The sequence below is a fragment of the Cebidichthys violaceus genome, unplaced genomic scaffold (genome assembly GCF_023349555.1).
Source record: "Cebidichthys violaceus isolate CVI_PGR_0920_01 unplaced genomic scaffold, fCebVio1.0.p SCAF_11, whole genome shotgun sequence".
Classification (NCBI taxonomy): domain Eukaryota; kingdom Metazoa; phylum Chordata; class Actinopteri; order Perciformes; family Stichaeidae; genus Cebidichthys; species Cebidichthys violaceus.
The window spans coordinates 4,132,028-4,156,174 of NW_027176274.1; the positions used below are offsets into that span (position 1 = coordinate 4,132,028).

The window sequence follows — 24,147 nt, forward strand, 5'->3', positions numbered from 1 at the left end:
GTGTGTCTATTACTTCTGAATACCCACTGGGCTGTCTGAGTAATTTGTTTTTGTGCATTTGGTACATTATCTGCCACTGCTGTGTGCTGAAGTTGTTTCCGATCCTTTTTAAATGTTCCTGGAGCTAGCAGGGGAGCCATAAAATATTCCCGGAAATAGTGTTGGCAAGCTGACTCCAGACCACTCTCAAGTATCAGAAAAGACAGTTCGACAGTGTATATTGGTTAAGTTGTGCCTATCAGTGATGCTTTTCTGTCTCTCTTTGCCCTCAGGAGATTGCCATTTGACTGTGTGGTCGTCTTGGAGCTCCTGCCAGCTGACCTGCGTGGAGGGGCGGAGTTTTGAGACCACTGGTCGACAAGCTCGCTCTAGAGCTGTGATCATTCAGGTCATGGAGAACCAGGGCAGCTGCCCACATCAAGTGTTTGAGACCCAGCCTTGCAAAGGTACTGAGGAAACATGTACAAATGTCTGGAAAACCTTGTTTTATTGATGTGAGTTGTCATAACATAACCTGATTTAAAAGCCTTACTTAAAGCAAATATAATCAATATTGTTATAAAGGATCACATGACTACTCGATGACAGTAGTTGATCACAATGGACCTGCACTGAATCATCTTCCTACCGCTGCTTTTCCCCTCAGCTCTGTGGAGCTTTATAGCATCTTTTAAGTGTTTTCAGTCAATAAGCTCTGATAAACCCACCATATGCTACCTGCTCAGCAACAAACAGCAGACACACCAAGCTAATGACTAGCTGCTGAACGCAGTGGAGCATTTATCAGCTAAAGTGCCAAAGATTTCCCTCAGGAGCTGGTGGAGTCCAAAAAAACAGCTCAAGGAGAGTGAATTTTGGTCAGAAACCTCGAATGACTGCTAATGCTGCTTTATGTGTGCTTGACGTGTAAATAAGAAATTGCTTGCGAACATGTTTGCATAAGCATAACTACAAATCTATCTGCTAATGAGGTTTATAAACACTTAAGATGAAAAGTACTTCTGGTTGAATGCTTCAAGGCTTTTCCACCTGTTACCACCACACCCAGCTGTGATGTCAGGGTGTACTAGACACACCCTGAGTACACTTGAGTACACCATGGGTTGAGCTTTATTCTTTCCATAAATGGACACCCAATTAGAGGACAAACCTTGGATATTCAAGAATGAAAGCCTGTGATCCTCAAGATGGATCAATGAAGTAGAAATCGTCTATTAATACCCGTTCAATTAACAGCAGATCTACTCTTGAGGGCCACAGAAAGATGCATTTCATTCCGCTGACCCTGTAACCACACTCCAATGTTAACCAGTGTGTATGGGTGCTCTATTACCTTGGAAATGCATGGGAGTAGTGCTTGCACTGTGAGACAGCCCACACAGGTCATAACAGACATTATGGGTCGGAGGCTCCTTTTGGGTTTCACTAGCTATAAGCCTGTCTGTATGCCGGTTAACAGCTTACAGATATTACAAATGCTCTCTAAATGGCCAGCCCTGCATGGCAGCGATGTGATGGCAAAGTCACAAGTTAACACTTAAACGTTACAAATATGCTGAATTGGCTGTCATTTATTTGAACATGGCTGCTACACCAGTTATACAATTTTGATCAAAGATGGAGGCATCCGATTACTGACCGACCCGAGGGAGACGTGTGTGTATCACAGAGGAGTACTGTATGTAGACTGCGGTTCTAAGTTTATTAACAGCCATTTTCATCACTTTGGCTTGACTCTTTGACTGTGCCTGTGTGCTGAGTTTATTTTTTTTATATTATCATACCTTATCTTCTCACCTGCCATCGTGTCATTAAGCAATCTTGCGCTTTTTTCAATGCTGCACCTACATTCCTAAAGCTTATCAGCCACTAAGTATTTAACCTCTTGCTGGTTCTCTTTTCCCTCAACAAGTATCTGCTTTTACAATTTGCAAGTATATTAGTAATTGCCAGGCACTTAGCATTCATAATAACCCTTCACACCTGTTTAGCTAAATTTGTGACTTCATTAATCCAGAGGTGAGAGTTTCTACTATGAATAATCTTGCCATGAAATGTAACACCACATGTGTGGCTACATTTTCTTTCTTTCTTTCTTTCTTTACAATCCCCTTAACTCACCCACGGACAAGAAAATAAGAGGTTTCTTTCGTACCAATCATTTCCAATCATTTTCTAATATCTAATTTCCTCCAAAGATCTCTTTGTGTTGTAGCACCCTGCTTCAGATGTAATGGCGTCAGTTTTCTTTGTGCTACAAACCTAATGTATTACCTTTGAATTTGAAGCAGTGGGGCAGCAGGAAAAGGTGGTGGTTAGGGCTGGACGCCCAACACAATCTGCTCCTGAGCATTATCTGTGCCTCTCTGCCATTGCTACAGGGGGGAAATGCCACAGTTACCAGTGGAGGGCGGGGGGATGGAGCAACAATGAGAGAGCGGTGTGGTGTCAGCGCTCGGATGGTGTCAATGTCACAGGTGAGTAGTTGCCGTGTCTTCTGGCCACCCCTGAGGCGCCGTGCTTGCAGCACTCGTAGGAACTTACACAGACGTTCTTGTAGACATATGAGTATCTATGTATATCTGGCCTAATGCACACTGCGGCTGAAAGTGTCCCAGTTCTTTCTTTGTTCCCCTGCACTGAGCTGAGTCGGTGTGAACAGCACAAAGCTGCACAGGGTCTCATATTTCTATGCGGCCTGGATCACATGGATATGCGCCATAATATCAGATCGATTGATCACTCAAAAAGGCTCTTGTAAGCGTTGCCATGACAGTCTGTGAATATTTTTTCATTCATCTCAGCTCTCACGTCGGTAATTTTGGCAGAGGTGCAGCCGGTTTAGAAATACATTTAGAATGGATTTCCTTGTTCAGGTGTTGAAACATTTGGAAACAAGTGAGAAGGGTTTATATAAAACATGGACGTTATGTCTTTCGCAATTGTTAATCTCAGTTTACAAAATCATTGTACTTTATATGGGTTACACCCTACAATATGTACGATCAGTAACTTCACCCCCTGCATGAGAATCGAATAGCATCATTTTAAAATTGTGCACGGCAGCCTGCAGAGTGATCTTCTTCTACTTTCTGTCAGAAACACATCTCAGAAACACATAGAGCAACACACACACACACACACACACACACACACACACACACACACACACACACACACACACACACACACTTAAAGGAATACTTATAGTGTTCTTGTTGAATTTAACACCTTATTTGATCTGCCCATACTCAGTGCATCCTCCATTGATTCCTCCTCTCCCTCTTAACTTAAGTAATCAATAAGCCAGACTCTTAGCTGGGAGGCTTTCAATCTATATAAAAATAATCATGCATTTGTATTTGTGGGAAGAAGAGCAGGCGCAGAGAAACGGAACAAAGGTAACGGCGCTGTGGGAACGAAAGCTTTAGGCGAGCTTGATGTGCTGTAAATAGTTGGTTGAATGTGATCTTATCGCTGTAAGGAAGTGTTTCTGGCAAATATGAGCCCAGAAGGAATAACCTTCCTCTGCAGAGAAGGCAAGATCCCAAAGCATTACTCTTTGATATTTTGACATGCAATTTTCCATGTTGGAATTAAAATGTTCACAAATTGATCACAGGCCCCGATAGGCAACTGAGCCCATTAATCAGGTGTGACAGTACATTAATTTAGTGATCAATGGCGAAATGAACAGAAATAAGAACCTGTTGTCTTCCTTTAGGGGGATGTTTCCCGCAGAAAAGGCCGACCACGGTCAGACACTGCCATCCTCCGTGCACTAAACCCTTCTCGCACTGCACACCGGTGAGATCATTTTTCTTTGATCAGGCAGCTGTGATCTGTGTAATTCACACTGTGTTTTTGCTTTTTCCTGCTGCTACCACATTCTAGGTAAATGGATTTTGACAAATGACATTTCTAATTATCAAGAACAGGCATTTAAAGAATCCATTAATAGCAATGGATTTGTCAATTGTCTGCGTCAATTAGGGATTACATCTAGATGGGTGCAAAACTGCTCACAAGCAGCTATGAAAATGACAAAGAATAGCCTCAGCTTGAAGTTGTACTGCCCCTTAGAGTACCCTCAACGTAACTGCACTCCTAAACAGTGAAGCACTGACTTAAGAAGCATTTGATGTGTTTTTTATAAAAGCATTTAGATGCAGTTAAAATGCCTTAGAAGATATTGAAAATGAAAACCTGTAATGTGAATGTTGGGCGCTACTGTATTGCATTTGGCTCCTGTGTGTGTGTGTGTGTATGTGTGTGTGTGTGTGTGTGTGTGTGTGTGTGTGTGTGTGTGTGTGTGTGTGTGTGTGTGTGTGTGTGTGTGTGTGTGTGTTTGGCCTGGCTGGGGCTCATTTGTATCTTGTATTATCTTCAAATGCTGTTGTAATCGACCCTCTCTGGAGGTTTGGATAAATCAACCTGTGTGAAGGAGAACTTATTTTTAAAGAGTGGAGTAAAGCAGAGTAGTCCCTATGCTCGGCGGTCTGGTTTGTAAGCAGAGTTTTGCAGCAATGGGAAAGTAACGATCTCAAATGTCTCGTGTTGGCTTTAAATTATGTCGTCCCCCCCCCCCCCCCCCCCCCCTCTAATGCAGAGCGGAGTGTGTGGGTGTGAGAAGGGTTACACTGAAGTAATGACCACGCACGGCTTCTTGGACTACTGCACCAGAACCCCGGGGGTGGACAACAACAAGAAAGCTGATGTGAAAACCAACTCTGGAAGATTAAAACCCGGGCCGTCTCAGGCCCAGGACCTGTTCAGCGAGTGGACCTTAAGACCTGTTGGCCCAGGTACTGAAATTGAAATCATCTTTACAGCTAGACCAGCGTGCCAGAGATCATCCCTGCCTTTGAACCTGTCTTTGTACGTAGCTCTAGGATCACTGGGTCGGAGGTGGAATCCATTTTTGGCCAATGTCTTTACTTTGGCTCATCATCATATGCTGTAACAAAAAAGCTCAGTTGATCATAAAAATGTCAAGAAATTCAATTGCTCCTCTGCAGTATGTTTTAAAACGAGAATAGAACTACTCCTTATTCTAAAACAGGATCTCCAGACGAAAGATGAACACGTAAATATATTTAAAACTTTGTAATAAAATTGCATTTTGCTTGCACAGATGGAAGAGTAAAGCTGTGGGTTTACGCCGTGACTGCCGTTGGATTCATCCTAATACTCTTCATTATTGCATTATCATTCCTGGTTTGGTATGTACTATATTGACTTCTTAAGCACAATTCCAAGAACAAAAGCATTATTGTAGGCCACACGTATTGTAGGTGAAAAAGAGACTGAACACTGAGAGGCAAAGCTAATTCCGAACCATCTGCTCTCCTCCAAAAGAAGCCTGTCAAGTATGAGTTATATTCCTCACAGTATTTTGTCTGCTGTGTGCAGCTGCTATCAGATAATGGAATTCTTTGTAAAGACTGCAATCAGGTTGGGCTGCCCTGTGCTGCTAAGTCAGATACACTGTCATCTTTTTTTTTTTTTCCTTGTCTATTTATTTCAGCAAACCATCCAAATCTACTAAGACGTCTCCCCCACCGCAGAAGCCCTTGACCCTGGCCTACGATGGTGACATGGATATGTAACCAGGCGGCTATACCTCACGTGACGCGTTCGGCCTCAGACAGACTCCGGACTACGTTCTGTTTGTTAGCGAGCACGTCCGTCACATACAGCTGACTGTTGGCCGCTTTGAGCTGGGTGATTATTTGCTGTAGTGCCAACTGTAATGCAAAAAAAAATGCAGCGGACAGATAACGACGATTGCACCCGATGTGCTGCTGAGGGCAATGTGGCCCCGATTTTTGGCTTCAGCCGACTTTCCTCCCGGAAGTAGAGGAACCGAAGCCGAAGATGGTGCAAATGAGACAAAAGGCCTCTAGACGTAGGTAATAAATGGACCTCTAGTTTCTTTTTTTAACTGCTTGCAATGTGAACACACATTTAAAGCACTTGTTGCAACCAACACGTCATGAGGACTCCTCAAAGGCGAAGACAAAGTGGATCCACAGGTGTTTGAGGTGTTTGTGTGTGTGTCAAGAATCAGAGGAACCACCTGATTATTTGTCTGGTATTTGTGTCGTGATGGAGGGAACTCATCTTGACTCAGCAGTCACCCATGACGTTCAAAGACGAAACAATGGAACATTTGGCATTTGACTTTGTCTCATCACTGCTGGATCTTTGTGAATAGGAAATGTCACACGCCTTTTGGATAAACAAACAGCCTTTTTTTTTAATTTCTGAGAATAAAGGAGATGCTCTATGCACTACGTTAGTGCTGATTCACTTTGTTCTTTTCCTTTCAAATGACTTTTCTAGTGTTTTAATTGTAATGCAAGTTGTTGCTGTCAGATTGTGTTTTGTTGATGATGCCATATGTTGTGTATATGTGGATTACAAAAGCAGGTTGGCCTTGAGTGTAACAATACAATGATGCAGTAATTTCTCCTCCCAGATTCTCATAAAAACTTGACCGCTGAGGCCAAAACAAGAACAAAACACTCAAATTTGTGGAATTTTGTCCTGAATGATGGCAGACCACTTTGACATCCAATGCAGTCAAGAATGAACTAGTGTTGCGTAGCCAAACCAATCTCCACAGCGCTGTGTCAGCGCTAAAAAAAGGTCTGGCTCCACACATTATCATTCTGCTATGGTGGGGGGAGGGGGGGGGGGGGCACTCTGGCTTGTTTGTATTTCTTTAAACCAATCACAATTGTCTTGGATGAAGAACAAGATGCACAACGGCGCCCCTGCCGAATAGATAGCGGAAGGGGAGGAGGATCCCGGCTGGCAGCCAATGGCAGGCTTTTACTGAAAGTCTTCCTCTGGTTGGTCAGTTTAACATACGCAGACCTTTAATGCAAATTGTTAAATGCCAGCATGATTAAGAGCATACATCATACACACTTGATCATCAAATGCAAAACAAAAAAAGCGCTGATCACCAAAGCAGATACAAGAATAGAGATTACGAATAATCCACTAGATCACACGGTGTATTTTTAGAGCAAATAGGCTTTACTTCTTTCAAAAGGATGTCACACTTCATTTTCTTTTTACACCAATTATTTCATCCAAGTGCAAAGTAAGATGACAGAGCAAGGTGAGAAACTAGTTTTTGATGGCTGCTTTTTTTTCCCTCTTTTTTTTGAACTGCAAAGACAGGGCTCAACACATGAAAGACAGCAAGTACCAAATATCTGTGAGCACATATAATGAAGTAACTTACATTGCATTTCTGTTTCTCTAGCTCATGCACAAAAGAAACAGTACAAGACATCCATGTTTTTTAGTAAAGCATCTTAGTTGACCATAATTCTACATTTATCATAATTTAAACATGCATCCTCCAGTGCATTATTCATACGACCCAGTTGAGAATGACATTTCTGATACGTGGTGGTTTAGGTATTGAACAGAGTTTACGCTGTTTCTCTTTCTGCCTCAACAAACTGAACATTTGGTCTTGTGTTATCTGACCTCCTTTTGAATGTATTTTGCCAGTGACTCTATAATCTAAATGGTTGAGCAAATATAGTTGCTACATGTTGTAACAATTGTATTTACACAGCTGATTGTATGTAAGCATGCTTGATCCATTTTGGCAGAAAGTGCTCCGAGTGGCCTTGAGAAGATTCTGTTTTACAGGTTGCCAAACATTTTGGAGTATTTTCTTTTTCTAATATTTGGCCAACAAAGGGACATACAGTACGGTAAATGTTAAGTCAATGTGAAATCCAATTGTGAGATAATTTCTAGATAACAGGATCAATGAATAAACAAGTTATCTGGCCACATTTCCATTATAAAACAAAGAACAGACACCTTCTGACCTGATTCTATTGGGTTATATCCCAAAAAAAAAATCTAAAAGTATGTTCACTCATTGTTTACAGTACATGCTATTTGTGTTACTATTGTGTGTACATGGAGAGCTGGACAAAAATGCAAATAAATTGTGGAACCATGTGAAAATAAAACGCTGCACTCTTTCCTCTTTGTCGCACATTTCGGGGTTCAAACTGAGTGAAATCTTCGTGAGAGATGCTCTAGTCCTGCTCTGATCTTCAACGGCTCCTTGACTCTCAAAGTGTAATTGCTGATACAGGCTCCGAGGCAAAGTCCAGAATATATAAGCAGCTGATAAGATTCGTCTTGCCCTCCAGTCAGATTCCCACTCTGATAGTCCCAGGATGCTCGCGGGTCGTGAGGGAAAGTGTTTAAAACTTTCGTCTCATCGAATTCATTTATTTAAGACTGTCACTTTTGTTTAACAAAAGGTTGAATTCAAATGCTTGGCATGCTTTGGGTGGAAAAGACGTGTGCTGATCTTGTCATGTCCAATTCATGTCATTTTAGTAGCTCTCAAGACACATTTGCAAGTTTCAGTGAAGACAATTAAACAATGAGGGTGTCTAGTTTTAATCAGGATTCTTCTATTTTTCGCAAGCGGGAAAATATAATGAACCTCAGTATGCCTATCAGAGGGCTTAATGAATATTTAGCAGAAATACATAACCTTTTGAAATGATGAATGTTTATCATCATTTATTGCTGAGTTCGGCACCCCGGCAGTGATGAACTTCTTCCAGTTTTCATCACTTTGCTGGTGAGGTTTTGTCTTTCCAAACAAAATCTTTTACTGCATTTGCCAAAAGAAAATCCTGAATGATTTTTAGACTATATTTATATTGATGGAAGACAGAATAGGAAGCCTCGTGACAGAAGTCACCAGCTGGAATTGGACCAGGAATCACAGTTGCACGTTGCTTGTGCGTCACAGACCTCTGGACCGACATGACCCTCCATATCTATATGATGCTAACATCAAGGTGTAATGGCCGAAGTGTTGTAAATGCCTGCAGCAGTCAATGTGAATCAATAGAAGAACTGTCTGCGATATGAAACAAGTGCTTTTGCCTTTGAATTTAGTAAATTACCACAGATGAAAAAGATGTTGAGGTTTCAGCGAGAGGTTTAGGGTTTGGGAATGGGTAGTATTTTTAAGTCCAGTTCTGCCTGGTTGAGGTTTTTCCTCTCTTATTAAACTGCTATAAAGCAAAAAGCACTGGGCTTGTTAAGGATTATTTTGGCAGGTTTTTAGCCACGCTAGCTGGCTATAGGGACGGCAATGCTGGTCTGTAGGTTGGCCCACCACTTTGATGAAAAATGAAATATCTCAACACACACTTGATGGATTGCCATGACATTTTGCACAGACATCGTTACATCATTGAACCCCTGAGGATGAACCCTACTTGGGCGAGGTTGACCACCATACAATTTATTTCAAACATTCATGTTCCCTTCGGGATGAATTGTAATAACTTTGCTGAACCTTTACATGGCAACCATTATACCTGCTAATCATCAGCATTGTCATTGTGAGCATGCTGACACTATCATTTAGCACAACGTACCACTATCCCCAACAGAGGGCAACTGTAGACTCAGTAAATATGACATTTGTGTACAACATTATATAATGTGTGTGTGTGTGTGTGTGTGTGTGTGTGTGTGTGTGTGTGTGTGTGTGTGTGCGTATGGGAGAGAGAGAGAGACAGACAGACAGTTGTTTTACTTTGCTATCTTTCGGGTGAATCAGACTCAGAGTTGGTCTGAATTTCTGCTTCATCAGTTAAAAAAGGGAGTTCAATCCAAAGATGTGAAGCTTGGTAGAAAAATGATTTTCCGTCCACTGCCTTGTCTTCTCGGTTTTAGCTGTCCTGATTATTTGAAGACTAGCACCTTGTGATCTGAGAGCACAGAGGTGGCACATGGAGTGCAGCGAGGTTGGATAGATAAGATGGAGCATGCTCATATAAAGGGACTCTGAAGTTCAGCCTGGCTTGAACTCTGAGCCAGTGAAGGGAGGACAAATGAATAATAATAAGTGTCCTAGTTAGTTCATGTTCTGGCTATGGTGTTCCATGTAAGCCAAATATTAAACATTCTCAAAAAGACCAGAGAATAGGATTTTTCAGTAAAAACATTTTTCTTCAAGATGGAGAAATTATGATGTATTGATTCCTGTTAACCTCTGTCAGTTTTTAGAGACAATGACATTAAAGTAAACCAAAAGTCAAATTCACTTATTATTATTCACTTAATATATGTTAATGATGATATTTTGGTGATTCATTAATGCGTGAATTGCAGAAAGGAAACATTTTTTACATTTACATAACTGAAATAACACAGAAAATGTCCTAAAACCAGGTTTGTCTGATAGTCGTCGGGGTCATTGATTGAGACAATGAATGTACTGAGGATTCACTGATGTCCTTGAGAAGTATTCACCACAGGAGCCCATGTCTAAAAATGGAAATGTGATAGTCTAAATAATTATATTACGAACTTCTAGCTACTAAATATTATCTGACTAAAATCTCCTCCCAGCATTCACTCCCTGGATTAAAATCTTATCAGATGGGGTCTGTGGCCTAGTTACAATCTGATTTGGGTTACTGGCTTGTTTCCTGTCTGACATTATACCAACTAAATCTAGAGGAGATGGACATCAAGAGACATTTCCCTCATAAACTCTCCCTGAAGCATGAGTCTTGTTTTAATCCCAAACTGATCATTCAGTGCTGGGGATGTATACAACATATCCCATCTGTCTTCTTATTGTAATCTTTTAGAGCATAATTATAATGCCATACCTCACATTTCTGCTGATCAAAGCATGCTAAAGTTTCTATGACCTGTCCAGGCATCAGTCCATGCAGTGAGAAAGGCAGCTTGCTGAGACTTGAATTAAATCACAAAGTCACATAGTCAAAGTGTCTTTGTTAGGTGATGCAGAAGTGCAGGGTTGTACTCTGTTGATATGCAACACAAATGTATTTTGACAAAACTAAAACTGGCAATCATGGTGGACCGCTTCAGTTGAGCAGCTTATTTGCATACCGTATAGCCTACAGCCCTACACCATAGTGAAATGAATGGACACCAATGGAAACAATATGCATTCAAATATATATTGATATTATTATTTCATACTAAATGTTAATTAGCCTACCGCTGGAGCAGATTGCCCCATTAAAGCTCTCCCATCTCCCAAAATTGCAGGCATACTGCCTAGTTGATTGTTCAGTTATCTACTCACATATTAGAACAGTGACTTAATCTCCCTCAATAATGGTTTATTTGCTATATAATCTTTGTTTAATCTACTTTTGCAATGTGCAAACGCAGCAGACGTTTTTGTCAAACCCGTAAACTCTTAGTTTGTTTTTTTTCACAATGGACTTCAATTTCGCTTGTAGTTCTTTTAGTGTTTCCTCACTGGGTTGAGGGAGCTTTTCTTTGACGTATCTTGGGGCCCTCCTTAAAGGAAGCGGTACGCTATTTCTAGTGGGAGGGTTTTATTCCAGCCTGCAGACCACTCCGGACTCCCTCCTGCACCACATGTACGTAAGTGAACAATGTCGCATTTTGTCTCAGTCTGTGTAGCTTCAACACCACATGTATGCACAATGAATATGACAAAAGAAAACATATTTTTTTTTAAAAAACATCTGCTGTGACATCACTTATTCCGATCGGCCACACACATCAACGTGACGTTACGCGAACGGGGCTTCTGTCTCGATCTGCGTGGGGCTGCTGTTCGTTTCCGCTGCTGTTTGTTTACAGCGTAATAGCCGCGATATCACGTGCAGCAGCTGCAGACGCGACTCAGCTGCAGCGATCCTGTCGTGAAGCCGATAATAACAGCGATCCGACGGAGTGAAGATCGTTTCACATTGGGGGTTCACCAACAGGTTCAACGCAGTGAGAGAAGAAGCCTGCTGTATGTGTGGTGATTGAAACAAAGGAGGGAAATCAATCTCCAATGGCTGCATTCTGTTATGAATGAACTATTACATATATGTTTGTTTTTTTTGTAAATTAGGTGAAGTAATAAAGAAGGCCTAGTCACGATAGGAAAACAAAATACAATGAAATTACAATCTATTATTGCTTAAATGTAATCAAATATCAGCAGGCTATAGTTATTGTGCAGTGGATGTTGATGACAAATCTGACAGCAAAACTCTTCACTCATTATTCAGACGTCACAGTACCACAAGCTGTACAGCAGCAGAGTGTTTAAGCGGGAACAAAATAAACACATTTTAGAGATTACAGTTCTGACCCTCTTTGTTGATGGAAATATTTTCAGATTTTTTATTTTTTTTGCCAGATTATTTGCCATGGCATCTTCACTGACGAGTCTGGTTAATGATGATAGCAGATACCAGAAATGCTTCCAGCTTTTTCTGGAGCGCTCCTCTGAGCATCAGTGTATGCGGGACTTCATCCACAATATACTGCCAGATATACTGGCCAGGTAATCTGCAACACACACACACACACACACACACACACACACACACACACACACACACACACACACACTCACTCACTCACTCACTCACACGTTCTATGAGTGAAGCTACATGACCACACCATTGACTATATAAAAGAATAAATCAAAGTGCAATTAAATATAATATCTTAGAATAGAATAGGGGATAGTTTACTGTACAGTAGAGTTATATTGGGGTTCTCCAATACTTTTGAGTTTAGTTTACTTTAGAGCTAGACAGATATAACGTCTGACATATCCTACAATATATATTGGTATATTGGCATGCATGGTGGCCGATAATTGTCAAGACATTGCAGTGCAAAACTACCCAAAAATATATTTGAGATCATTTAGAAACAATGCATCGTTTGACCACAAGAAAGCACTGACAAGTTATGTTCAGCTTAGTACATTTTAAAAGCATTAAAGGCACCCTTGTCAAAAATGTTTGATGGTGTTATTTTTGTGGAGGTGTGTGTGTGTGTGTGTGTGTGTGTGTGTGTGTGTGTGTGTGTGTGTGTGTAGACGTGTCAGTATATCATTACTAGATTACCAGAACTGTCAAACACTGGTATTGGCCTGAACTATAACTTGTGTTGTGATTTGAATCTTGCTGATTGACTAGATCACCATAAACCTAGGTATTGTCTTAACCCTTAGGAAACATAGAAAAGATTGCAGTACAGAATACAGTAAGAGTTGATGAGCAGTGTAGAAGAGGGCTGATTGGGAAACAAAATAATTCACTACCATTTAACCCCTGGGATGTGATTAACAGGACAGATAGAAAGACTGATTAACACTCAGGAGGAACCTCCTCATACTCCACCTCTCATTATTTCCAAACAGAGCTCTGGGAAGCTTGTATGTGCTTTGTTATGAGATGTTGTCCCTGGGCTGAAAGTAACTTTGTGCTCATTAGACACTCGCTGGTAAGCATGTATCTGTCAAAAACATTACATTTCTTTCTTCAGATTTAATCAGAAAAAAACGGAGTGTATACACCTCAACCAATTAATCTGTCAAAAATGTGATAAAAGCAAAGTGATAAAATATAGTGTGAAGATGTGAAGCACAGATCGACCAACATGCAGCGTGTTTTAATCATGACAGCTGAAATCAGTCAAAAAATCAAACAGAATATGTGAATATTATGTTGTATTATACATGTTTTATTATGCTGTTTGTTACTGTTATGCCCACCAAAGCAAATAATTGACTACTAACATACAAAGATTAACCAGCTAAACAAGGTGTGTGTGTGTATGTAAATGTCATTGATTAAATGTTTGTGGAATATTTTCTTTTCTTGCACATTTTTCTATGTTGATATAAGCTTTAGCCGTGAGAGGCCAATGCCATGCTGCAGAGAGCTGAGCCCTGTGACTGTCTTAGAAGCACAACAGGGAGGCATCTGGAGAGATATACCCCACAAGTAAATTTAAAAAGCGTGATAGTCTTATTAAAATTCCGACGGTGAGTGACAGAACACGCCATGATAGCAACAATCAAAGCCTCTGAATCAGAGATGCTTCAGACGCAGTATCAGAACATCTCACACGTGTCAGGCAAAATTGGCAGTTACAAGCCCCAAAATGTGACCCACATTCGGCAGGTTGGAGGATGTGAATTTCCAGACTTGACTGTTCTGAAGACTCAAAGTGCTTTTTTGCTCTCCCTTCAGCATTGGAAACGGAAAGTCTCACCTAAATGTCATAGGAGTTGGAAGCGGAGCTGGTAAGTACACCTGGTATAGGGCACCTTTCACAGTTGAACTTATCTTGTGTTCTACAGTATGTGACTGTGACACAGTAAATAGCCGAGCGACTTCTGCGGCAGACAGCGAAAGTGAGGAGGCGTTGATGAATCAGCCTGCTGTAGCTCTTCCTATTGGTCTGCTGTCATTTATAGTTGTAGCCGTACAAACCTTTACCCTTATTACTGCTGCCAAGAGTTTGCATGCATCTGTCCAGTTGTCAGATTAATCTTTAACCTCAGTCGCACACAAAGTGACCTCTCTAGTCTGTGGTTTTTACTGCACTTTGTTTCCAGCGCTCATGATACAAACATCATTTGTTCCTGAGCCAACCCACTACAGTATGTGCCCATGAGTGCTATTACCCTTCACTTATGTCAATGCCCATTTTTTTAATTTACCTGAGCTGTCATGTAAGTATCACAATGAAGCGAGGGTACTGATTCTCTAATGGACTGTAAAATCCATTAAGATGACTACTCCCCCGCAAGGTATTATTCAATCTAATCAGAAAGAATCAGCGCCTGTCCAGACCAGCTTCTTTGCTTGGATTTACTCCTGTACATGACAACCTGTCAGCTTCAATAAGAGCTACAACAAAATGACCTGCCTATGGCTAAATTATATAGAAAGAAATATCATAGCGATCACTCTCTGGTTTTGAGCTTTGAGTCGAAGTTTTTTCTTAGATTATTGCAACATAAGATGTCTAATTTCCTGCAACACTGACAAATGCTGTTAGCTATTTGCTGCTTAAATCTGCAGCACCGTTTGGATTGAGATGATATGCAGGTTGATTAAATATCTCCACCAGGAGATTATTTATTTGGTTGTGTGTGTGTGTGTGTGTGCACGAGTGTATGAATGGGTGTGTATTTTATTGACAACATACTATTATTGACAAATGTAGTCTGTCATTGACTGCTAACTACTACTCTTACTATTGCTAATGTAAACTATGCTTAGCAAATGATTACAACAGAGTTTGTTAGTAGAGGAAAGCTAGTCAGCTGTTAGCAGTTGGTGGGAGTCCTATGTTTTTTTTGGGCTCACAGAGTTATCAGCGAACTAAACACACAGCAGGACTGACCGTTTCTGCAGAGGAAGCATTGAACAGTCAACATGAAGCTAAAAGTTATTACGCAGCGAACTGTAGTTTAGCTGCAGACAGCCACATAGATTAAAATGATAGCATATCTGTTGTGGGAGTCTGCTACGCTTGTGGGCAATTATGGTTTGTATTCATTCATGCAATCAAACATTACATCAGTAAAAACTAGAAAAGTGCGCTCTACTGAGTGCACCTTTCTAGTTGTTATTGTTCAACAGTTTGGGTACTTTGGAGAGAGTAGGTAAAAATTATATTTGCAAGAAATAGGTGGTTTTCAAAATAGAAACTGTGTTGGTGCCTGTAGGTGAGATTGACCTCGAGATGCTCTCCGAGCTCCGTCTGAAGCACCCAGGGGTGACAGTGGATAACGAGGTGGTGGAGCCCAGCAGCACTCAGCTAAATAACTACAGAGGTACAGTTTTTATGGGCACACACATAGCTCACATACACACACACACACACACACACACACACACACACATACTGTATCTGTATATTCACATGCGCCCAAAATTTAATTTAACGTCAAAGAAAGGATATACTTACTTTTTATTGCATTGTTCAATGCAGAGAATATGATTTAAAGCTGCCCTTGGCTTTCACGCTAATATATTTGTAATACAGTTATTCATGTATTACAGTAGTAGGGGATGGTCCTTTAACCACCAGTTCCGTCAAAGCCCTCATGTCAGAAAGTATCCACCTGAATCACACACTGAATCCCCTTCAGCTCCAATATACAGTATATATACACCTGGATGAGGTAGACTTAATCTTCTTCTGTCATTATTATGAAGTATCATTAGATTACATCATTATATATCTAATTTGTACCAATTTAGCTTCCTTTCTTGCCAGAATTGTATTGAACAAGTCTCAGAAGGCAATCCTGGTGAAATATGTAAATCAAACAGAACATTTTCAAAACAGTGAGAACAGATCCTCAAGGCAATCTAAATGAATAATATAAGATCAAATGTTAGCCTTGTGTCTGTGTGGATATGCCTCTAAAGGCTTCCCACATCTGGACACTGTAATTTATTCATACATGAAAATATTGCAGTCCAAAGAAGACAGTGACAAGAACTCTCTTTTTTTCTTTTAAATCTTTAGTACAGTACGTTTTGAAACACAATAAAGGGATCCTTATCAAAAATGTTTGATTATGTTATTTTAGTTTTTCTGTGTGTGTGTGTGTGTGTGTGTGTGTGTAAAACAAATAATTGCCAGTTATGGTTTACCAGAAATGTCATAAATTGTCATTGGCCTGAAAAATCCTGTAAGGTATTGTTTCTGATTAACTATATCACCACAAACCAAGGGATGGTCTAACCCTTTAGCAGTTCAGTACACAGTAAGGTAATGAGTACATGAAGGCAGGTTGGAAAAAAAGAAGTTCGCCACACAAATTAACTCCTGGAATGTGTTTAGCATAGACAAATTAACACTAGGATCCACCTCATACCTCGCCTCTCATTATTTCAAAAAAGAACTCTGGGAAACTTGTAAATGTATTGTAATGCAGTGTTATTCCCGGGCTGAAAGTAAGTTTGTGAGACATCACAGTTGCGTTTGTTCTAGCTCAATTATAGCTGTTGGGAAATATGAAAATGATGAGACAGTTTTTATGAAGTTAATTGATCTGTGGATATAATTATTCTAATGAGAGTCTGCTGCCAAGGTGCCAAAGTGGGGAAAAGGCTCCTCGGTATGAGAAGTAGATTTATGATGTGTTATTATGATTTAATGGGGAAAATAATAATAACAAGAAATTATTAGAATAATATCAATATTAGTTTCAATGAAGAGCAGGATAGCATAGATGTTAATGTTTAGTGACTGAAATACAACCAAGGACACAGGGCTAAATGTATTCATGTTGTTCAGGCTCATGTACTAACTACTCACTGCAAGTAAAACAAACGGCACAATAACCAACAACAAAAGACAATAAAACTAATAATATTAGAGGAAATTATTCAATATTATGATGAATATTGAACAGAATTGACCAAATACTGTGATGGTATGCCAAGTATCTGGTTGACACATTCAGGAGGTTCTATTATAAGAGGAGGTTCTATTATAACTGGAGGTGGCCTATGGTTACTCTAATGATTGTACCCATTATCTGGCCAGGCAGTTCTAGGATTAGACTGGAACAATTACTTTAGAGTCTTGAGAGAATGTTATACCCATTGGCTTAAGTAACTTTGGAACATAACAAAGGTCAGATTTTAATCAGAGAGGCAAAATGATACCAGGCATGGCATGGATGTTGAAAGGTGTTTGAATTCATTAAAATCAACTAATAAGAATAATTAGACAACTTAACAAATCATTAAATAGACAAATCTATTACTGGCAGTACAAAAAACATTCCATTAAGTAATTAGGATTAATTATTTTACTTGGAAACAAATGTATTTGATTTACTTAATGTGCAGAAGTTAGTTGATTAGTAAGGACACGCAATTTCTAAATGTAACTTAAACGGTAAACACAGCTATAATCACATTAATGTAGCTAAACACATACAACAGTAACTTTAAATTTAAGCAATAAAAGAATGGCTTTAGGAACGTCAGGCATCCTTCTTGGTTGACCATTAGCTGGTTTCCGGTCCATGGCTTGAGTGTTGGAAGCCATAAACTGCACCGCCAGTGGAGACTCTTTGGCTGATAATCTGCACTGAACCTCCAGTCTTGTGTGGGAGATGGGAGAAGGTTTTCTTTCCAATGACAGATGTCAAGGGAAAGTGACTGCTTGCATTGTGGTTGATGCTGGAGAGAAGATGTTGGCAGATGTCTAATATGTAGAAAGTCTACTCTTCATTCTAAGGATCACTCCTACAACTGAGAATAAAATATATATAAATACAAATTATTTACAGATTCATTATTTCCAACTATGTGACAAGCAAATGTTATGGCCTAAAAAAAATAGTGTAGGAACTAAAATATGTTTCGATGTTAACATTACTGTGTAATACAAGGGATTTTAAGTAATAATTTAAATTAGTTATGTTATATTTTCCTGTTATATGAAATAGAAATGTATCATTTACACAAGGCAACATGTAACAATGCAGATTGATTTTTGATGTTGTCACATTATTGTGTAATGATGTTTCCACTACATTCCATAATGTAATGTTTTGTGTCTGTTGATGCAGTTTTGGTGTCACAGAAACCAGGTTTAGATTACATCAAATTTACCTGGAACCAGATGACTGCCATTGAGTTTGAGGAGCACTGGAAAGGGAAAAAGATGACTAAGAAGGCTGACTTCATTCACATGATACAGGTTTGTGTTGCCAACGTAGTGCTTCTAGCCCACAAACTGTATTTTTGACACATCTAGGTCATATTCATTTGGCGGCGCTCCACAACAATTAATCCCATTAGAACATTCGTCTAGCGTAGCATTTTAATTGGGTGCTCTATGAATCCAGTTACCAGCTCATTATCTGTTGTGAAATCAACAGATGCTGTACTATGTGAAGGATCCTGGGGCTACCATGAGCTTCTTCAGGAGTCTCCTGGACAAGAATGGGAAGCTTCTTCTCATTCTAGTGTCTGGTAAGTGTGTGGATTTTATCTCAAACTCAAGACATTTGATCTTTTGATCTGTATTGAGCCAGTATGTCTACTGCTGATACATCTAGTACATATAGGGATGAAAACCTGTTGATGTATTCTAACCAACAATGTATTCTATCTAAAACAAATACTACATACATGATACATGGTTCACAGAAGATGAATCCTACTGACTTTTGTGATCCTATGGCTTTTCCTCTGGCGCCTCCCAACAGGGCAAAGTTTTTACTAAACCAGTATAATATCTCAACATTCAGAAGATGGATTTGATTGCACCGATAGTCGTTATATTATGTATTTTAATGACTTTGATGATCCATTGGCACTTCCTCTAGAGCCACAACTAGGTCCACATGTCTTTACTTTAGTTTACGAGTAAATACCTGCAAGACTAATGACATTCCCATCAGTCTCAGCCGTACTTATGTGTTTAGTGCAAATTAGCAAATGCTAGCATGCTAAAACGTTAAACTAAGACCCCATGAAATACTTTGTCGAATTTGATGTAATTTGGAGACTTTGAATTAACAAGCATTGCAATAAATTTTTCTGCTGGATCCTGGATATAGCCTGCTAACGCTACATGAATGCAAGAGAATATTGCAACTGAACTTTTCTTCACTTCCCTGGAGCCAATGAGCACGAGCGGATAGCTTACACATGAACAGCGCCATTTTGCCATTGCAACTCAAATTGTCTACGTTTTTGCCAAACTAACTTATAGTGCTGGACGGTATGACCAAAAATGTGTATCACGGTATTTTGTAAGATTCTGGCGGTTTCACGGTATATCGCGGTATTTTTTTTATTGCGTTCACGCATTAACTAATTAACGCAGAAAATTATTTTATCGCGCGTTTAATTATTAAAGCGGACATTTTTAACACAAGAACCGGCCGGTCAATCGGCCGGCAGCTAGCGGTGAACAGCTGTTTGTGTGGCATGTCTTCCGTCTCTTCCTGCTTCCTTCACCTACATTCCCCTGGGTCCTAAGTCCCTCCAAGTACAGCTTCTTATCACCCTCTATGTACCAACGCACATTTATAACAAATACCACACACATTTGGTTTGTCTGACCAAAATACCAAAAAAAACAGTGTTTTTGTTTGTAATATGTATAATACGCAGTGGCTCCAAACTCGCAAAACGTCAGATTTTTTAAAACCAAAACACTTCCAAACTCTATTGGTGCATCTCCAGTCTCTCTTTGTCAATCCTGCATCGCTCTTTTCTGTAACAACTGTTGTGTCGTGGTGTTTTGCCCTGTTAAAGAGAGTTAGTTGTGGGTTACATTACATTACAGTCATTTAGCAGATGCTTTTATCCAAAGCGACTTACAATTCATTATCTATCTACACACCGTAGACGCAGCTACACGATTAAGCGGGTTAAGCATCTTGCTCAAGGACACATTGACATGAGACTAGCAGAGCAGGAGCCGGGGATCGAACCACTGACCCTCTGATTGAAAGGCGGCCCTGCTCTCCACTTAGCCACGGTCACCACTTAGCCACAGTTGTTAATTGTTGTGTTATAAAGTTATAACCATGATTAGGGTTCCCTCTCAATACACTTAAGACAACTAGCTCCGACCACAGCACTCATAGCGGCGAACAAAATATTTAGCTACCTGTTGAAGAGTGACAGCAGTTGTTTCGGCTATGACGATGTGTGAAAAATTCATATCATATGGGAAATTAAAACCGGTATAACGGTTGAACCGGTATACCGCCCAGCACTACTAACTTATAACTTTGGATTTATTGAGTAGATGTATTTTGCTAGCTCTAGCTCCAATAAATCCATGCTCTACTTTTAACCGCAATGGTTGTAAGCAAGTGACTAGTATACCTATTTGGAAATGACGTCTGCTAAATGTATTTTACATATGTTTCTGACTGATTAAATGCCACTTGGGTTTGATTTTTAAGGGGTGGATTTTGTAGTTGGAGAGCCCCAGGCAAACGTCAACTTGATTTACTATTCACCCTTTCTCTAACTGAGAATGTTTGTTTGTATTGCAAGTGGTAGAAAAAGGCTCCTCAAACCTTTTTTTTCAGAAGTAAAACTATCAATAGTGAAACTAATAATACCGCACTGCACAGTAAGTAAGTAGTATACAGCTTGTTTTTTAACTGCTTTGGGGAACTTTTGTAAGTTAGTTCAAGGAACAATGAGTTAGAATTGGACCCAAGGAAGCGCAGCGTTGAGTGTGAAGTTGCTTTTATAAGCGGTTCTCAAGAAAGCTGCATTCAGTAACACCACAGGCGTTGTATTCAGCCTGTTCTGAACAGGCATGTTTTCAACCAGCACTGCACAGTGTGTAATTAATTGACGAAACATGACAAATATAGTACTTTATTCAGGCCAAACGGCTCAATTGTGTTCAAAGTATGAAGCCAATATGCCTCTCTGCAGAGCAGTGAGTTGATAATGTCAACCTCTAGGAGAGAGTGAGATTGTCCATCATTAACTAGACCACAGGGACATTTTGAACATGTGGGCAAATGTGTGCTGCTGAAGTGTTTTTCTTCTTATACCTGTTTGTTAGCATTGTCTGTATCTTTGCATGCTGACATCAGCATTTACCTCAAAGTACAGCTGTGCCAAAGTACAGGCTCATGGAGCAGCTAAGCTAGCTTGGCTGTAGACTTTTAGTCTTGTTTTCATGTCATCTTTTCCAGGTGAGAGTGGTTGGGAAAAGCTGTGGCGGACCTACAGGAATCAACTCTGTAACACAGAGATAAGTCAGTGTGTGACCACTGGAGACATCAAAAGCCTCCTGGACGCAAAGCGGGTGAGCTACCAGAGCTACGAACTGCCATCTCAAATGGATATCACCGAGTGTTTCACCAAGGGGGATGAGAAGGGAGAGCTTCTGCTTGATTTTCTCACTGAGGTGCTGGACTTCAGTAAGACAGCCTCATCTGAACTGAAAGCTGGTGTTTTAGAGTTACTCAGGCACCCAGACTGTAGTGTGGAGTCCAACGGTAAAGTTATCTTTAACAACAACCTTGGAGTGATAGTCATAGATCAGCTTACTTAAAAACAAGCAGTTCATATAGTAAATGTGAAATTTGCAGCTGAACAACATACTTGTAGTCTTAAGGGTGATTGTTTCAAATTGTGTATAATTTACTGTATGTAAGTAAGTTTTTAGCCTCTGGGAAATGCCTTGTTTTACATGATCAGTTCTGTTTTCCTAGAACAGCAACTTTCGTAGGTTGATAACAGTATTATTTCTTGATTTCATCTGTGCTTGTGCAAAATGAAAATGGATTGATTTAGCTTTTTTTTTAAACACATTTTGTTTTAGTGTCATGAGCCACAAAATGGGAAGTTCAGAGTTTTGATCAGCTTCAGACATCAGCCTTATATTCCATCATGATAGCATTTTTAATGGGCTACAGCTGGCAGGCTGTGCTACCAACCCTATCATACTATTGCTCCCATTGGATACAATTACTTTGGAAGTGTGAAGATAAATGTAAAATTGAAGGTTTAATTTTCCATGGAGATTGAGCAGTTAAGTTTGATAAAATGGACACTCCTGTGGGAGTTCCTGGATTCTGTGTCTTTGCCTTTGAATGTTGTGTATTGAAATGGTTTCATTTACATTTACATCAATGAGAGAACGTGATTAGACAAATAGAATTCTAGGACCTGTTTATGCTGGCCTTTCTATCTTGCATTGTAGCTGTTGTAGAATTAACATGACAAACATTTTCATTTATAATTATTTAATCTAGTCCCATTTCCATATGTATTGTTGTTAAAAGTTTTAATAGTCAAAATACACACAAATAAAATGGACATAAATGACAAATGTTTTTTAACATAAGAGGCATAAAGATGGCGGCAAACTGTACTGGACAAATTGACTGGAAGATAAAGCAGTTTCACTTAATTGATTTTTGCTTCATTATTTTTTTCCATGTCAATGACTTTTTAGCCTTTTTTTCAGTCTCTAGTATGGCTTATAGATGCAAAATTAAGCATATCAACTAACCAAGTTTTTTTTCATATTAAGTGTGATCACTCTACACCACGTTATGTAATTATTCCATGAGAAACCATGTCTCTCAGATTTACATATTGACATGTGCAATATACTGGTTAGATAAACACAGGCACAATGGTAGCTGCTGGCCTCACTGTTTGTCTTCAGGCATCTCACTGATGTATGAAGTATTGGCGCCATCGTGAGGGCAACATCAGTAACTGTCTGTGAAATACAAAGATGGGCAGATCAAAGACAAATAAAATATATAAGTACATCACTGATCACCACTCAGCAGCAATCCCCGAAATTTCTTGTAACGCTGCAATACAAACTATAAAATTTAACTGAACATGAAAAAATAAGTTGAAAGCTACATGGAAACACAAATGTAGGTACAATTTTAAACTGAAAACATATTTTCCAGTCTTTGAACTGAGATGACTACATAACACAGAGATCAAACACGAGCACCCAGACAGAGGTATCTGCAGTAAAATGGTAAGAACTCTGGCTGCAGCTAATGCTGTTTGTTTGGTTGCTCTTGACTGCACCACATACGCAACAACCTTGAAACCTTTCTTATGAAAAGGGGGAGACCACTGTACCTCAATCTAGGGAGGTAAAGAGAGAGAATTCTGGTTCAGCCCCCTGGGTCAACTCATGAAAAGTTTGCTCTGAAAGTATGAATGAGAAACATGCTCCAGTGGAGCCGCTCATCAGTAGACAGTAGCAGACAACTCACAGGTGTGAATGTTTGTAAAACCAGTAATATACTAGAATATTTATTTTTCTGACAATAAAGAATAAGACTTGGTCTCAATACTCAAATTATTTCAGTAAGCTCCTGGAGTCCATGACCAACGAAGGCAGCTACACACTTCCCATACGTTGGAAAGTTGATAAAAAATACAAGGTCTTCCCCAAAAGCCCACTCTCCTGAAAAACACGAAAACAGTCATGACATGATAGATTCATCATAAATACAACCAAATACTCAATCATTAGTGGAATTTTTCCTAATGCATACACAAAATACATGTACATCAATCAATATATTAATATATACAATACAAATTTGTATCATTTGATGTGCTGTCGTATGGACACTCAGTTAAAGAGAGAAGCAGAGCTGTGAACTGATCACCACCTGCAGGTGAGTTGGATCTGATTAAGTGTGAGGCTTTTGGACAGACCTGGTAAACCCAAACCTATAGTGAGTGAATTTGGAACGTCTGGCTGAGGCCTTTTTGAGGTTTACTGAGCAAGTCCAACTGGCAAGAGGCCCGG

At 39.7% G+C, this 24,147-nt stretch overlaps 2 protein-coding genes across 5 annotated transcripts in view; both read left to right on the forward strand.

The window, feature by feature from the left end:
- Positions 1–6,677, forward strand: part of thsd7ba (thrombospondin, type I, domain containing 7Ba) — a 144,354-nt gene extending 137,677 nt beyond the window's left edge. The window contains exons 24-29 of the mRNA XM_068737933.1: positions 273–446; positions 2,382–2,477; positions 3,725–3,807; positions 4,610–4,805; positions 5,135–5,222; positions 5,528–6,677. Coding sequence (XP_068594034.1) covers positions 273–446; positions 2,382–2,477; positions 3,725–3,807; positions 4,610–4,805; positions 5,135–5,222; positions 5,528–5,609 — 719 coding nt within the window. The 3' untranslated portion in view covers positions 5,610–6,677. The remainder of the gene's footprint in view (positions 1–272; positions 447–2,381; positions 2,478–3,724; positions 3,808–4,609; positions 4,806–5,134; positions 5,223–5,527) is intronic.
- Positions 6,678–11,402: 4,725 nt separating this feature from the next.
- On the forward strand, positions 11,403–22,764 carry hnmt (histamine N-methyltransferase). 4 transcript variants are annotated; one of them, XM_068737952.1, is made up of 7 exons: positions 11,403–11,444; positions 12,221–12,367; positions 14,073–14,125; positions 15,560–15,667; positions 18,431–18,561; positions 18,743–18,836; positions 21,542–22,764. In XM_068737952.1, the coding sequence occupies exons 2-7, from the start codon at positions 12,231–12,233 to the stop codon at positions 21,901–21,903; spliced, it is 885 nt and encodes a 294-aa protein (XP_068594053.1). In that variant the 5' UTR covers positions 11,403–11,444; positions 12,221–12,230; the 3' UTR covers positions 21,904–22,764. The 4 variants fall into 4 exon arrangements, with proteins under 4 accessions (XP_068594053.1, XP_068594046.1, XP_068594063.1 ...); XM_068737945.1 differs by having other exon boundaries at positions 11,416–11,448; XM_068737971.1 differs by lacking the exon at positions 11,403–11,444 and adding an exon at positions 11,728–11,827.
- The last annotated feature ends 1,383 nt before the right edge of the window (positions 22,765–24,147 follow it).

What these genes read in the sequence shown, in the direction of transcription:
- hnmt (XM_068737952.1), top strand. Translation starts at nt 12,231, where the DNA reads ATGGCATCTTCACTGACGAGTCTGGTTAATGATGATAGCAGATACCAG. An exon ending in TCAGCTAAATAACTACAGAG is followed by an intron (nt 15,668 to 18,430) that starts GTACAGTTTTTA and finishes CTGTTGATGCAG; the next exon opens with TTTTGGTGTCACAGAAACCA. An exon ending in ACTTCATTCACATGATACAG is followed by an intron (nt 18,562 to 18,742) that starts GTTTGTGTTGCC and finishes TGAAATCAACAG; the next exon opens with ATGCTGTACTATGTGAAGGA.